At 43.3% G+C, this 15,024-nt stretch overlaps 1 protein-coding gene across 1 annotated transcript in view; it reads right to left on the minus strand.

The window, feature by feature from the left end:
* Positions 1-5,921: 5,921 nt before the first annotated feature.
* Positions 5,922-15,024, minus strand: part of LOC144690720 (voltage-dependent calcium channel gamma-3 subunit-like) — a 35,296-nt gene continuing 26,193 nt past the window's right edge. Inside the window, exons 3-4 of the mRNA XM_078558492.1 lie at positions 7,935-8,075; positions 5,922-7,032 (exon numbers count right to left, since the gene is read on the minus strand). Coding sequence (XP_078414618.1) covers positions 6,515-7,032; positions 7,935-8,075 — 659 coding nt within the window. The 3' untranslated portion in view covers positions 5,922-6,514. The remainder of the gene's footprint in view (positions 7,033-7,934; positions 8,076-15,024) is intronic.

Consider the following 15,024-nt stretch of genomic DNA (forward strand, 5'->3'; position numbering starts at 1 on the left):
TTATTCATTCATAGGATTTGGGCATTACTGATAAGACCACCATTTATTGCCCGTGCCAAATTGCCCTTGAGAAGGCGGTAGTGAGCCACCTTCTTGAATCATTTAATGTCTCGCATGAAAGATGGCACCTCTGACAATGCAGCACTTGCTCAGTACTGCAGAGTGTCAGCCTGGGTTATGTACTTAAATCTCCAAAGTGGACCTTGAACCCACAGTCCTCTAACTCATAGATAAAAGAGAGACCCACAGAGCCACAGCTGATACCATGATGCTGAAGGAACAGCCTTTTTCCAACAATCAGGAGGAAGCCTTTACAGTTGTCCAGCTTAATTTAGAAACTGAAGTTGCTGCACCTCACGATTTTCTCTCCCATGCCACCCGCAATCTGTGCTGACCCGCTCCCCCATCCCTGTATAGCGATGGAGAACACATCGACAAAATACATGCAGTAGAATCTCAACAGGATGGGTGACAGCAGCAGAGGTGGCATCAAAAGGCAACAAAAATGGACAGTAAGTGGTGCGAAAGCAAACTGGACCAGACCCAGAAATGAAGAGCAAAATGGTAAGTGAGGCAGATTCTTTGTTTATAGATTGCAGGTAAAATCATATGCCAAGATTAGGGTCAATTTTTAAAATATTCTTTCAAGGGATGTGGGTGTCGCTGAATAAGCCAACATTTATTGCCCATCCCAAAATGTCCTCGAGTAGGTGGTCATGTGCTGCCTTCTTGAACCGCTGCAGCCCACGTATTTTAGGAACGCCCATTGTGATGTTAGGAAGGAGGTTCCAGAATTTTGACACAACAACAATGAAGGGACGGCAGAATAGTTCCAAGTCAGGATGGCGTGTCTCGGAGGGGAACTTGCAGGTGGCGCTGTTCCCATGCATCGGCCGTCCTTGTCCTTCTAGGTGATAGAGGTCACGGATTTGAAAGGTGCTGTTGATGGAAACTTGGTGATTTGCTGCAGTGCATCTTGTAAATGGTACACACTGCTGTCACTGTGCATCGCTGGTGGAGGGAGTGAATATTAAAGGTGGTGGATGGGGTGCCAATCAAGCGGACTGTTTTGTCCTGAATGGTGTCAAGCTCCTTGAGTGTTATTGGAGCTGCAGTCAACCAGGCAAATGGAGGGTATTCCTTCACACTTCTGATTTGTGCCTTGTAGATGGTGGACAGGCTTTGGGGAGTCAGGAGATGAGTTACTCTCCCCAGAATTCCTGTTTTTGTAGCCACAGTATTTATATGGCTGGCCCTGTTCAGTTTCTGGTCAATGGTTACCCCCATAATGTTGATAGTGGGGGATTCAGCGATGGTAATGCCATTGAAAGTCAAGGAGTGATGGTTAGATTCTCTCTTGTTGGAGATGGCCATTGCCTGGCACTTTTGGTGGCACGAATGTGTAGAGTAACATAGGGCTGAATTTTCCCCCTGTCGGGAGGGGGGAAGTTGAATGGCAGACGTGCACAGGCGTGCTTCCGATTGGTGCCCTTGATTGGGGGCACGCCGCCATTTTACGTGGGTGGGCCAATTAAGGCCTGCCCAGCGTGACGTCTGCACAGAAGCGCTATGCACTGCCTGTGCGGATGGGAGGCAATCCCAAAATCGAGAATGCGCTCTTTCGCACATGCCAACGAAAGAGCGCACTCATCTCCTTGAGGCTTAGTGCTGCCTCAGGGCGATCGGCTGTAAATGTCAAAAAGATAAAAATAGAAAAATAAAATTTCCCTAACATGTCCCCTCATGTCAATGTCACATGAGTTGGAACATGTTCATAATTTTCACAAACACTTTATTAAAATTTTTAAAAAGCTACATGAAACCTCATCCCGCCTGTGGATGAGGTTTCATGCTTTTTCCAATTTGCGCCGGGGCTCCTGACCTGCCCGCCAACCTTAAGGTTGGATGGGCAGGTACTTTAATTACTTAATAGCCTCTGTCAATGGCCTCAATTGGCCATTGACAGGTCGGCGGGCACACAGCTGATTTTGTTGCGCCCCCGCCTTCCTGAAAATTTAAATGGGGCGCGGTGACCTCGGGAGTTACCCCCACTCGCCGACGCGTCAAATCCTGCCCATAGTATACTGTAGGTGATAATGAAAAGGGCATCACATTAGGAACATAGGATCATTGGAACAGGAGTAGGCTATTTGGCCCTTCAGGCCTGCTCTGCCATTTGATAAGATCATGGCTGATCTGATTGTGGTCTCAATTCCACCTTCCTGTTTGCACCCATAACCCTTTACTCTCTTTATTAAAAATCTGTTCAACACAGCCTTGAATAATTCAATGATCCAGCTTTCACTGCTTTCCGGGGAAGAGATCAAAGACCCTCTGAGAGAAAAATTTCTCCTCATCTCCATCTTGAATGGGAGACTTATATTTCCATCCCCTAGTTCTAGTCTTTCCTACAAGGGGAAATATTCTCCTAGTATCCACCCTATTAAGTCCCCTCAGGATCTTATATTTTTCAATAGGGTCATCCCTCATTCTTCTAAACCTCAATGGGTATAAACCCGACAAGTTCAACCTTTCTTGATAAGCTCACTGTCCCACAAATGAGTCATGTGAACCTTCTCTGAGTGTTATACTGTACACTTGATAAATACTGTAATCTTCATAAGCTCTGGGAATGTTCCTGACAGTCTGCTTCTCATGTAAGTCAGTGGAGATGTTTACTGAGGGTTTTTTATCATCTGAAATTCCTTTTCTGTTTTTGACCACATTTGAATCATGGATTGTACAAAGTGAATTACTTCACTGTACATGCATACCTCATGTTTATTTGCACTGACATTAGACTTTGTACAGAGCTTCTCCTAATCCTCTTAATGTCTGCAACTATTGCACATTAGCACTCAATATTATGTCACCAATTTTTCCTACAATACTCAGCTTAGTTATAGAACTGTGATAAGAAGCTATTCAAGGCCTAGCCCATTGCCTTAATTGTTGTGTTTATAAGATTATATATTTTTGTGATCCTTTCTTGTGAAAACTGGTGAAACTTTCTTAAATCAGCCTAATCCTGATGCTTCAACTAATCTGCTAGTCTAGGCTCTGAGAGGTCTGACCTATTCCTGATTTCCCACCTGCAAATCATTACTAGAAAGTATTGTATTATTGCTCCCGATATTAATTGCAATTTTAAATTCCAATCTCCACTAGTCTCTGTTTCCTGTTACTCAGCCAATTTCATATCCATGCTGCACTGTCCCTTTATTCCACGGGCTTCAACTTTGCTGGCAAGCTTATTATGTGGCACTTTATCAAACACATTTTGGAAGTCCATATAGACCATATCACCAAATTATCCAAATCAACCCTCTCTGTTACATCATCAAAAAAAAAATTTGTTCAACATGAATTGCCTTAAACAAATCCATGCTGGCTTTCCTTAATTAATTTGTCCAATTGGCTGTAAATTATATGCCAGATCATTATTTCTAAAAGATGTTCCACCATCAAAGTTAAATTGAATGGCCTGTAGTAGTTAGGTTTATCTTTACCTTTTTTTTGAACAGGGGTGCAGCATTTGCAATTCAGCAGTCCTTTGACACCACTCCTGTATCTGATGAGGATTGGAAGATTATGGCCAATACCTCCACAATTTCCACCCTTCCTTCTTTCAGCATCCTTGGATGCATCCCATCTGGTCCAGTTGACTTATCGACTTTAAGTACAGCCAGCCTCTCTAATATCTCCCCTTTATCAATTTTCAGACCATCCAGTTATCTCAACTACCTCCTCTTTCACTACGACTTTGGCAGCATCTTCATCCTTGGTGAAGACAGATGCAAAGTATTCATTTAATACCTCAGCCATACCCTATGCCTTCATGCATAAATCCCCTTCAGTCCCACCACTCCTCTTACTATCATTTTAGAATTAAATACCACAGAAGAATTTTAAAATCCCTTTTAAGATAGTTGCCATTCTCTACGCATACTTTCCACTTGTATTTCTTTTATTGCTTCACCTCTGAACTTTCTATATTCAGCCTTGTTCTCATTTATATTATAACTTGACATCTTCATACACATCTTTTTTTCTGCTTCATCTATCTTTTTTTCATCCAGGGAGCTCCAGCCTTTGTTTGTGTTAGCTCTCCTCCTTGTGAGGATGCACCTTGATTGTACCACCTCCTTTCTAAAGGCAGCCCATTGTTCAGTTATAGTTTTGCCTGCTAATCTTTCATTCCTATTTAGCTCTGACCGTTCTCAACCCACTGATCCCCCTCCAATTAATTATTTTTACTCTAGTAGATTGGTCCTTATCCTTTTCCATAGCTAATCTAAACTTTATGATACCATGATCACTGTCCCCTAAATGTTCACCTCGTGATTCTTGATCCACTTGACCCACCTCTTTCTCCAGAACCAGATTCAGCAATGCCTCTTTCCTTGGATAAAAGCAAAATACTGTGGATGCTGGAAATCTGAAACAAAAACTGAAAATGCTGGAAAAACTCAGCAGGTATGACAGCATCTATGGAGAGAAAAACAGAGTTGATGTTTCGAGTCTGTATGACTCTTCTTCAGACTATTATTTTCCCAGTCTATGTTAGGATAACTAAAATCCCTCATTATTATCACTATTAGCACCTCTCTCTAATTTCCCAGCAAATTTACTCCTCTATGCCTTTCACATTAGTTGGACTATAGAATACACCCAGTAGTGTAATGGCACTCCTACTGTTTAACTCTGAAAAAATAGATTCTGACCTTGAAACCTGTAGGACATCCTCTCTTCAACACGGTCATAATCTCCTTAATCAATACTTCCACCGCTCCTTCTTTTGTTCCTTGCCTATTTTTCCTGAAATCCTTGTACCCAGCAATTTTTAGTACCCAGTCCTACCCAATTTTAGGCCAGCTCTGTTATTGCTACGTCAACAGAGTCCCATAAGCCTATTTGCACCCGCAGCTTGCTATGCTTATTTACTGTGCTTTGTGCATTTATATTATTGCACTAGACTTACCAGTCAATGGAAATAGGGTATCTGGAGAGAAACTATCAGTTCCCCTTGATATCTTGAAAATTTCCATCAAACCGCTTAAGCTTCTAAATTCCAAAGAATACAACCCTAGTTTGTGTAATCTCTCCTCAATTTAATGTTTGGAGTCCAGGTATCATTTTGGTAAACTTACACAGCACTCCCTCCAACAGTAATATATCCTTCCTAGGATATAGTTCTCTGAATTACTTACATCCTCTCAGTGTGGTCTAGTCAGGGCTTTGTATAGCTGTAGCTTGACTTTAACCCCTTCTATTCTAGTCCTCTAGACATTAAGGCCAACATTCCATTAAACAGTTTCTCTACCTGTCCATGACATTTTCATGATCTTTGGTTGTCCACAGCCGGTAGTCTTTCACCATTTAGAAAGTACCCTGTTCTAATCTTTTTGGATCCAAAGTGGATGACATCAGGTTTATCTACACTGAAATCTATTTGCTACAATTTTGCTGTTTGCTTAATCTATCACCATCTCGTTGTACTTTTATGCTTCTATCCAGACTGCTGGATATGTTTATACCATTGACAAACTTGAATATGTGGCTTTCTATCCCATCATCTTTAAGTCATTAATGTACAGTTGAGGGCCTTAACACATTTAAGGGCCTTGTGGGATACCAGTCACATTCTGCTATTTAAAGTGTCTGCCCATTATCCCCACTCTCTGCCTGCTGTCCCACCAGGTCAATGATTAGCTTTTATGAGGTACTTTATCAAATGCCTTCTGGAACTCCATCTCGATCAAATTTATAGCCGTTTTTCTCTGTCCACCGCGCGTTGGAGCAAATCGGTACTTCCATCCAACACGGATAAACGAGCCCTCGTTACTCACCGACTTTTCCTGGCAGGTTGAAAGTATCTGAACAAAATCTCTGATAAATAAGAAACGACAAATTTTGAATGTCCTTGTGCGTTTATTTCTGCTGTTGAATTTTTACATAAATCACCGAGGTTCATTTTCTAATTCTGTGCTTTTTGGCAGCTAAACTATTTAATTTGAACTGCGTTTATTTTATTCAGAATGTTAATAAAATATGAAGGCATTAAAATGCTAGGATTGAACCAATGCTCCTCTTATAAAAACTAAGTAGTCTTTTTGTTATAATGGGAAGGCTGTCAGTGAAAAGGAGAGTTCGGAAGACACATGCAGAGAAAAATGGCGCGATTTTATCAGTAGTGTCCAGGCGATAATTAAACAGGAGAGATTTTCGGTTGGTCTTAAGTAGAAAATGTTTTATGACACTAAACACTTCCCGAGGATCATCTAATCTCAGGCACCAAAATTTGCCTCCGATTTCACGTCGAAATGTTACCAATGAACCAGACACGGCGGCCCGGTCTCTGCAGACAACATCCTGACCAAAGAGCCAGATCTCCTCCTTGAAGAGAGTCTTTCCTTCCGGGAACTTGGCCCGCTCTGGACAGTCGCTGCTCACGTGCACAGGGAGGCATTGAGAGGCTACTCGCAGCTGGTCAAACCAAGAGTGTGGTTGGGTGTCAGACGGGAGTGGTGCGCCTGTTGGCCGGGTTTGCATGAAGAGTTTCCTTCGAGTCTTTGGGAAGGCAGTTGCGAACCTGCAGGAACTTGGGATCCCGTTCGGAAGCGAGATTAGTTGCGACAACTGCTTTTGAAGGGTCCCTGGACAGCGTGTACATTGATATCTCATTTGACGGCGGCACAGTGTAGGCCTTACCCCCGACTGGAGATGGGTCCCTGGACCGAGGTTCTGTGGAACGTGAACTCGACCTTCGCCTGAACCGATATCTGTAGCTGGGAATTCGGGCAAGAGTCGATTTCTTCAGGACATCGGTGCGGGACTTCATCCTCAGCTGTCGGTGTTTGTCAATGTACATGTGCACTGCTAACACTCCCACCGTCTCAGCGATGATGAACGACAGAGCCCCAAAGTAGAAGGACCATCCGTAAGAATAATTGTTCTTTTTAGAATCGCTTTGTCCAGGGTCTCCGGCATTAGCCGATATGTACACAATAATTCCTATTATGTTGCTTAAACCTGAGAAGAGGGGAAGAGGACAGCGTCATGATTACTGGATGCGGTGCAACTTTGATAGTATTAAGAGAGCCATAAAATGCAGTGCAACCGAAACAATGTTAGGGTGGATTAGGAAAGAAAGACTTTGCATTTATACAGCGCCTTTCGCGGCTGCAGGAGGTCCCAAAACGTTCTACAGTCCATTACAGGTGAGTTACTATTGCAACATGTAAGAAACACAAGATCCCACAAAAACAATTAGATAATGACCAGATTTGTGTGTGTGTGTGTGTATTGGTTGAGGGATTAATTGGTCAGGACACTGGGAGAATTTCCTGTTCTTCAAACTAGTGCTGCAGAATCGTTCGAAGATGGCACCACCATAAGTGCAAGATACTCTTACGGCCCTGCACCGGAGTATCAGCCTAGACTATGTGCTGAATTCCCTGGAGTGGGAATTGAATCCACAACATCCCGATTGTTGAGTGGAGTGTAACAGAAAGGCAGATATTACCTAGTTTAGGAATAAAGGGTGGGTAGAGAGTTAGATGGAGTAAGTGGGAGTTGGGCTAGTGAAGGGTTGAACTTCTACATTCAATGAAAAGGCACTCTGGATGAACAGAGAGTGAGTCAAATACATCATCCCCTGAAAATGAAGATAGCTGGAGGCACAGACCAACAGCATCTGGATTTTATAAATAGGGTTGTAGAATATAAAAGAAGTTGTGATGAAAGGACTGATCCAGTCCCAAAGTGTTGAAAGAACAGTAGCTGACCCACTGCACCACCCAGTCCACTTTTGATTTGAATTGTTTGTGGCAAACAAATGGCTGTAAAGTTTAGAGTCAAAGTTAAATGGGAAACATCGGTTGAAAGTCAGGAAATTTAATTTATCCATTTAAATCCATTTAAAAATGACAAACCTGCTGCTACAAAAAAAATCCCAGAACTGAGGACAACATTGTGTTTGCTCTTGTAGAATTCACCAGCTGCAACACAGACACCTCCAAGAAACAGTAATCCCACACTCAGTATCGGGAATATACTGGAAGCCCTGACGATTCCTGCAGGGAGAATGAGGAGTCAGAGTAAGAAGTGCCGTGGGGCTGCATACCATCATTAATGTGGTCAGATTGTGGGACAAATACAAGTTAGTGATCAAACATGCAATTAAAGGTGGGGAGTGGTGGTGATGATGGTGGAAAATGTTCTATTACCGTTTATTTATTTATTTTATGATGCAGTTCATAGCAGGAAGGACAGCCAATTATGTTTACAATTCTTTGGAAGTTGAGGAAGCTGATTTGACGTGTCACCAATAACACGAAGGAATAAATTCACCAATCCCACGCTCTCAATATGGAGCTCTGTTTGAAGGGAGTGTGGGCCAGAGGCCGGCCTACAATACTAGTACTAATTTTCTGGCCCTCTGCACTCCCTTCAGAATACAGCTTCCCACACATTCATGTGCGATTGGTGAATTTGCCATAAAATGAAGTAGTGTGGCTTGGGTTAATAAACATGTGCGTAGGGTTACTATTGGGAGTCTACTACACACCGTCTGGCAGAATAAGGCTGAGGACAACAAACATCTGAGGAGGTAAGAAAGAGATATACAGGAAATAATGTTATAATGGGTGATTTCAGTCAGTTCAGTTCCCCTCCAAGACCATCTATTTCACCACCATATTGCTTACCACTGCCCCTCCCTCACCCTTTTGATCCTAAAATCTTCATCTACACTGTCTTTTCCTACAGGCTCAACAACCCCCAACTAATCTCCCAAGCTCCATTCAAACATTCCACTTAAACTACAACTTGCCAATTATCACTGTTGCCTGAACTCTATCCCAACCCAATCCCATCTCCCTATTTATTTTTATTCATTCACGGGATGTGGGCTTTGCTAGCTGGGCCAGCATTTATTGCCCATCCCTAGTCGCCCTTGAGAAGGTGGTGGTGAGCTGCCTTGAACCACTGCAGTCCATGTGGTGTAGGTACCCACAGTGCTGTTAGGAAGGGATTTCCAGGATGTTGACCCAGCAACAGTGAAGGCACGACGATATATTTCCAAGTCAAGATGGTGAGTGACTTGGAGGGGAACTTCCAGGTGGTGCTGTTTTCATCTATCTGCTGCCCTTGTCCTTCTAGATGGTAGTGATTGTGGGTTTGGAAGGTGCTGCCTAAGGAGCCTTGGTGAATTCCTGCAGTGCATCTTGTAGATGGTACACACTGCTGCCATTCTGTGTCGGTGGTGGAGGGAGTGAATGTTTGTGCATGTGGTGCCAATCAAGCTGGCTGATCTGTCCTGGATGGTGTCCAGCTTCTTGAGTGTTGTGGGAGCTGCACTCATCCAGGCAAGTGGGGAGTATTCCATCACACTCCTGACTTGTGCCTTGTAGATGATGGACAGGCTTTGGGGAGTCAGGAGGTGAGTTACTCGTCACAGGATTCCTAGCCTCTGACCTACTTTTGTAGCCACAGTATTTATATGGCTAGTCCAGTTGAGTTTCTGGTCAATGGTAACCCCCAGGATGTTGATATTGGGGAATTCAGTGATGGTAATGCCATTGAACATCAAGGGGCGATGGTTAGATTCTCTCTTGTTGGAGATGGTCATTGCCTGGCACTTGTGTGGCGCGAATGTTACTTGCCACTTGTCAGCCCAAGCCTGGATATTGTCCAGATCTCGCAGCATTTGGACATGGACTGCTTCAGTATTTGAGGAGTTGTGAATGGTACTGAACATTGTGCAATCATCAGCAAACATCCCCACTTCTGACCTTATGATGGAAGGAAGGTCATTGATGAAGCAGCTGAAGATGGTTGGGCTGAGGACACTACGCTGAGGAGCTCCTGCAGTGATGTCCTGGAACTGAGATGACTGACCTCTGACAACCACAACCATCTTCTTTTGTGCTAGGTATGACACCAACCTTTGGAGAGTTTTCCCCCAGATTCCCATTGACTCCAGTTTTGCTAGGGCGCCTTGATGCCACATTCGATAAAATGCGGCTTGATGTCAAGGGCAGTCACTCTCACCTCACTTCTGGCATTCATCTCTTTTGTCCATGTTTGAATGAAGGCTGTAACGAGGTCTGGAGCTGAGTGCCCCTGGCAGAACCCAAACTGCGTGACGGTGAACAGGTTATTGCTTAGCAAGTGCCGCTTGATAGCACTGTTGATGACCCCCTTCCATCACTTTACTGCCTCTGGTCTCACCAATCCAATTCCTAATGCAATCAATTTAAAATCTTTGTTCTTATCTAAAAAACTCTCCGTGGTCTTGCTCTTCCCTGCACTACAACTGCTTCAGGACCCATGTGCCTAATAGGAAAGGGACATCAGAATCAAATAATAATGACAAAATATGTTAAGGGTCCAACTGACAACTTGTACTTGGACCTAGTTCCACAATTTTAGGAAAATATGCATTTATAAGAACATAATGTGGCAATGTGGTTGACTCTTAAAAATGCCCTTTGAACAAGGGCAGTTAGGGATGGACAATAAATGCTGGCCTAGCCAGCAACGCCCACATCCCACGAGCGAATAAAAAAAAAGAAATAGGAACAGAAGTTGGCCATACAGCACCATGAACCTGCTCTACCATTCAGCAGGATGAGGCTGATCCTTGACCTCAACTTCACTTTCCCTCCTGATCCCTGATTCCCTTAGATTCCAAGAATCTATCAATCTCAGATTGATTATACTGATCTTTAAGTACAATAAAGCACCAAAGCATTTCACACTCCCCAAAGAGAAAGAAGGAACTTGCAATTTTATAGTGCTATTCATGTCCTCAGGTTAACTGAAAGTGTTGTATAGCAAATGAATTAGTTTTGAAGTACAGTCACAGCTGTTTTTTAGGCAAAAGTGTAGCAGTCATTTTGTGCACAGCAAGGTCCTGTAAACAATAATGAGATGGATAACAAGTTAATCTGTAATGGCGCTGTTCATTGAGGGAGAACTCCCTGCTCTTCTTACAATGGCACCATGGGATCATTTATATCCATCTGAGAAAGCAAATGGGGCCTCAGCTTAACATTGCATCCAAAGATTGCATCACTTACAATGCAGTGCTCTTTCAGTACTGCACTAAAATGCCTGAATCATGCACTCAGGTTCTGGAGTGGGGCTTGAACCCATGATTATCTATTTCAATAACAAAAAATACACCACTGAATGGTCTACATTGATAAAATACTTAGGAGAAATCACCAAAAACATGATTAAAGCAGAAGGTTCTGAGGAAGCTTTGGAGAGGAAGGGAGGTTGCAAGATGACTGGTTAAGGGAGAGTGTTCCTGATTATGGGGAGGTTGACTGAAGGCTTAGCCATCAATGCTTTGAGCAGAGGGAACAGGAAAGCAGAGGAGGCCAAAGTTGAGGGCAAAAACTGTCACATAGGGCTTTAGGAAGTTGCAAGGTAGAGAGAAACAAGACCATGAAGAGATTTTTTTAAGAGAAGCACAAAGATTTTGAGTCAAATGTATTAGAAATTGGGTTGGAGGGGATGGAAAGCTGGGTTTAGTGGGGGATAGAATGCAAGCAGTGGAAGTGTGAGGAAGTTGTGGTTTACATAGAGTGGAGCTTGGGAGATTAGCGAGGAGAACATTGGAGTAGTAGATCCGATAGGAGAAAGTGGCACAGATGAGGCTTTTAGGAACAGTATGGTAAGAGAGGGCAATGTGGAAGTGAAAATTGGAGCATTGGTGGGGAACCAGATATCATTTTTAAAGCTTAGGTTAGTGTCAAACAGAAAACTTTGGTTGTCAATGTCCAAGTCAGACTGGTTGATCAGTTGGGTTGAGTGATAAAGTCAGGTATCTAAGTTGGAGGTGTTTATTCCAATGTCCAAAAAGGTGTCTTCAATCTTGCCAATCCTAAGCTTGAGAAACTTTTCACTCATCTAGGACATGATGTTGGAGATGGACTCGAGAAGGTGGCAGAGACACTGAGCTGATGAAGGCTGACTCTCAACTAGAGCCCTGATTATGGATGGTGTCATCTCAGAACAACACAAAGAAGAGGAAATGAAAAAGACAGCATCCATAATTTAGAGGAAATGGAATCTCTGGGGACTAGTGAGCATAGTATGATCAATTTTAAGATAGTCTGTCAATCAGCACCAAAACAGGAATATATGGCCTTGAAGTGACACTGTATGAAGATTGCCATAGGAATTTGAAATAAACAGATCAATCAATCACTGTCTCTGTTAAAATAGCAGACAAAGGATTTTAATGAAAACCCATGAAGCTTTTTTACAGTCATTTTCGTGTAATGTAATTTCAAAGCTTATGACTTTTAAAAAGGAAAACTTCAAAGGAATGAGGGTTGAATTAAATAAATGAACTGAAATATATTATTTTAAAAAATTTTTAGTTCAGGAAAAATTCAACACTTTTAATCTATAATATGGAGAAGACTGGATGAAGGACAGAATAAGAACATGCAAAATATGAGCAGGAGGAGACCATTCAGCTCTTTGAGCCTGCTCTGTTATTCAGTAAGATCAAGGCTGAACTGCACCTTCCCAAATTATCCCCTTCCCCTCAAGTGCCATAGATCCCAAGAACCTATCAATCTCTGTTTTGAATATACTCAAAGACTGAGCAAGTATAGCTCTCTGAGGCAGAGAATTCCAAAGATTCACAACACTTTGTGTGAAGAAACTCCCCATCTCAGTCCTAAATGGTCAATCCCTTATTCTGAAACTGTGACCCCATGTTCTTCACCTCCCAACCAGGGAACATTGTCCCAATATCCAGTCGTTAATGATGGTGGACAATTAAGCAACACACTGGAGGAGGAGGCTCCACAAATATCCCCAACCTCAATGATGGGGGAGCCCAGCACATCAATGCAAAAGACAAAGTTGAAGCATTTGCAACAGTCTTCAGCCAGAAGTGTCAATTGGATGATCCATCTTGGCCTCCCCTGGAGGTCCCCAGCATCACATACACCAGTCTTCAGTCAATTCAATTCACTCCATGTGATATCAAGAAACAGCTGAAGGCACTGGATACTGCAAAGGCTATGGGCCCTGACAATCTTCTGGTAATAGTACTGAAGACTTGTGCTCCAGAACTTGCTGCACCGCTAGCCAAACTGTTCAAGTACAGTTACAACACTGGCATCTACCTGTCAATGTGGAGAGTTGCCCAGGTAAGCCCTGAGTGCAAAAGGCAGGACAAATCCAACCCAGCCAATTAACACCCCATCAGTCTAATCTTGATCATCAGTAAAGTGATGGAAGGGGGTCATCAACAGTGCTATTGCTTAGCAATAACCTGCTCATTGATGCACAGTTTGGGTTCCACCAGTGCCACACAGCTCCTGACCTCATTACAGCCTTGGTTCAAACATGGACAGAAGAGCTGATCTCCAGAGGTGAGATGAGAGTGACAGCCCTTGACATCTAGCCGCATTTTACCGAGTGTGGTATCAAGGAGCCCTAGAAAAACTGGAGTCGATGGGAATCTGGGGAAAGCTCTCTGCTAGTTGGAGTCATAACTAGCACAAAGGAAGATGGTTGTATTTGTTGGAGGTCAATCATCTCAGTTCCAGGACATCACTGCAGGAGCTCCTCAGTGTAGTGTCCTAGGCCCAACCATCTTCAACTGCTTCATCAATGACCTTCCATCCTAAGGTCAGAAGTGGGGATGTTCGCTGATGATTGCACAATGTTCAGCACCATTCACGACTCCTCAGATACTGAAGCAGTCCATGTCCAAAAGCAGTAAGACTTGGACAATATCCAGGCTTGGGCTGACAAGCGGCTATTAAGTTTGTGCCGCAGAAGTGCAAGGCAATGACCATCTCCAACATCACCCCTTGACATTCAATGGCATTACCATCACTGAATCTCCCACTAACAACATCCTGGGAATTACCATTGACCATTGACCATAAACTGAACTGGACTAGCCATATAAATACTGTCTAAAAGAGCAGGTCAGAGGCTAGGAATCGTAAGGCGAGTAACTCACCACTTGACTCCACTATCTACAAGGCACAAGTCAGGAGTGTGATGGAATACTCTCCACTTGCCTGGGTGAGTGCAGCTCCAAAAACACTCAAGAAGCTTGAAACCATCCAGGACAAAGCAGCCCACTTGATTGGCACCCCATCCACAAACATTCACTTCCTCCACCACTGACGCATAGTGGCAGCAGTGTATACCATCTACAAGATGCACTGCAGCCACTCACTCCTTAGACAGCACCTTCCAAACCCACAACCACAAGGACAAGAGCAGCAAACACATGGGAACACTACCACCTGGAATTTCCCCTCCAAGCCACTCACTGTCCTGATTTGGAAATATATCGCCGTTCCTTCACTGTCGTTGGGTCAAAATCCTGGAACTCCCTCCCTAACAGCACTGGGTGTACCTACACCACATGGACTGCAGCAGTTAAAGAAGGCAGCTCACCACCACCTTCTCAAGGGCAATTAGGGATGGGCAAGAAATGCTGGCCTAGCCAGCAATGCCATATCCCATGAACGAATAAAAAAAAATTACCCTGTCAATAAAAGCAAAATACTACGGATGCTGGAGATCCGAAATCAAAACAGAAAATGCTGGAAAAACTCAGCAGGTCTGGCAGCATCTGTGGAGAGAGAAACAGAGTCAGTGGTTCAAGTCCAATATGATTCTTCTTCAAACCCTGTCAAGTCCCTTAAGAATTTTGTTGTAATGAGATCACTTCTTACTCTTCTAAACTCTAGGGAATGTCAGCCTAGTCTACTCAATCTCTCCTCATCCCAGGAATCAGTCTACTGAACATTCGTTGCACTCTCTTTAAGGCAATTATATCCTTCCTTATGTAAGGAGACCAAAACTACACGTTACTCTGGGTGTGGGCTCATCAAGGCATTATATTACAGTAAGACTTCTTTACTGTTATACTCTCAATTTCTTTGTAATAAAGGCAAACATGCTTTTCTAATTGCTTGCTGTACCTACACATTAACTTAATATGATTCATGTATAAGGGCACCCAGG

The sequence above is a fragment of the Cetorhinus maximus genome, chromosome 15 (genome assembly GCF_964194155.1).
Source record: "Cetorhinus maximus chromosome 15, sCetMax3.hap1.1, whole genome shotgun sequence".
Classification (NCBI taxonomy): domain Eukaryota; kingdom Metazoa; phylum Chordata; class Chondrichthyes; order Lamniformes; family Cetorhinidae; genus Cetorhinus; species Cetorhinus maximus.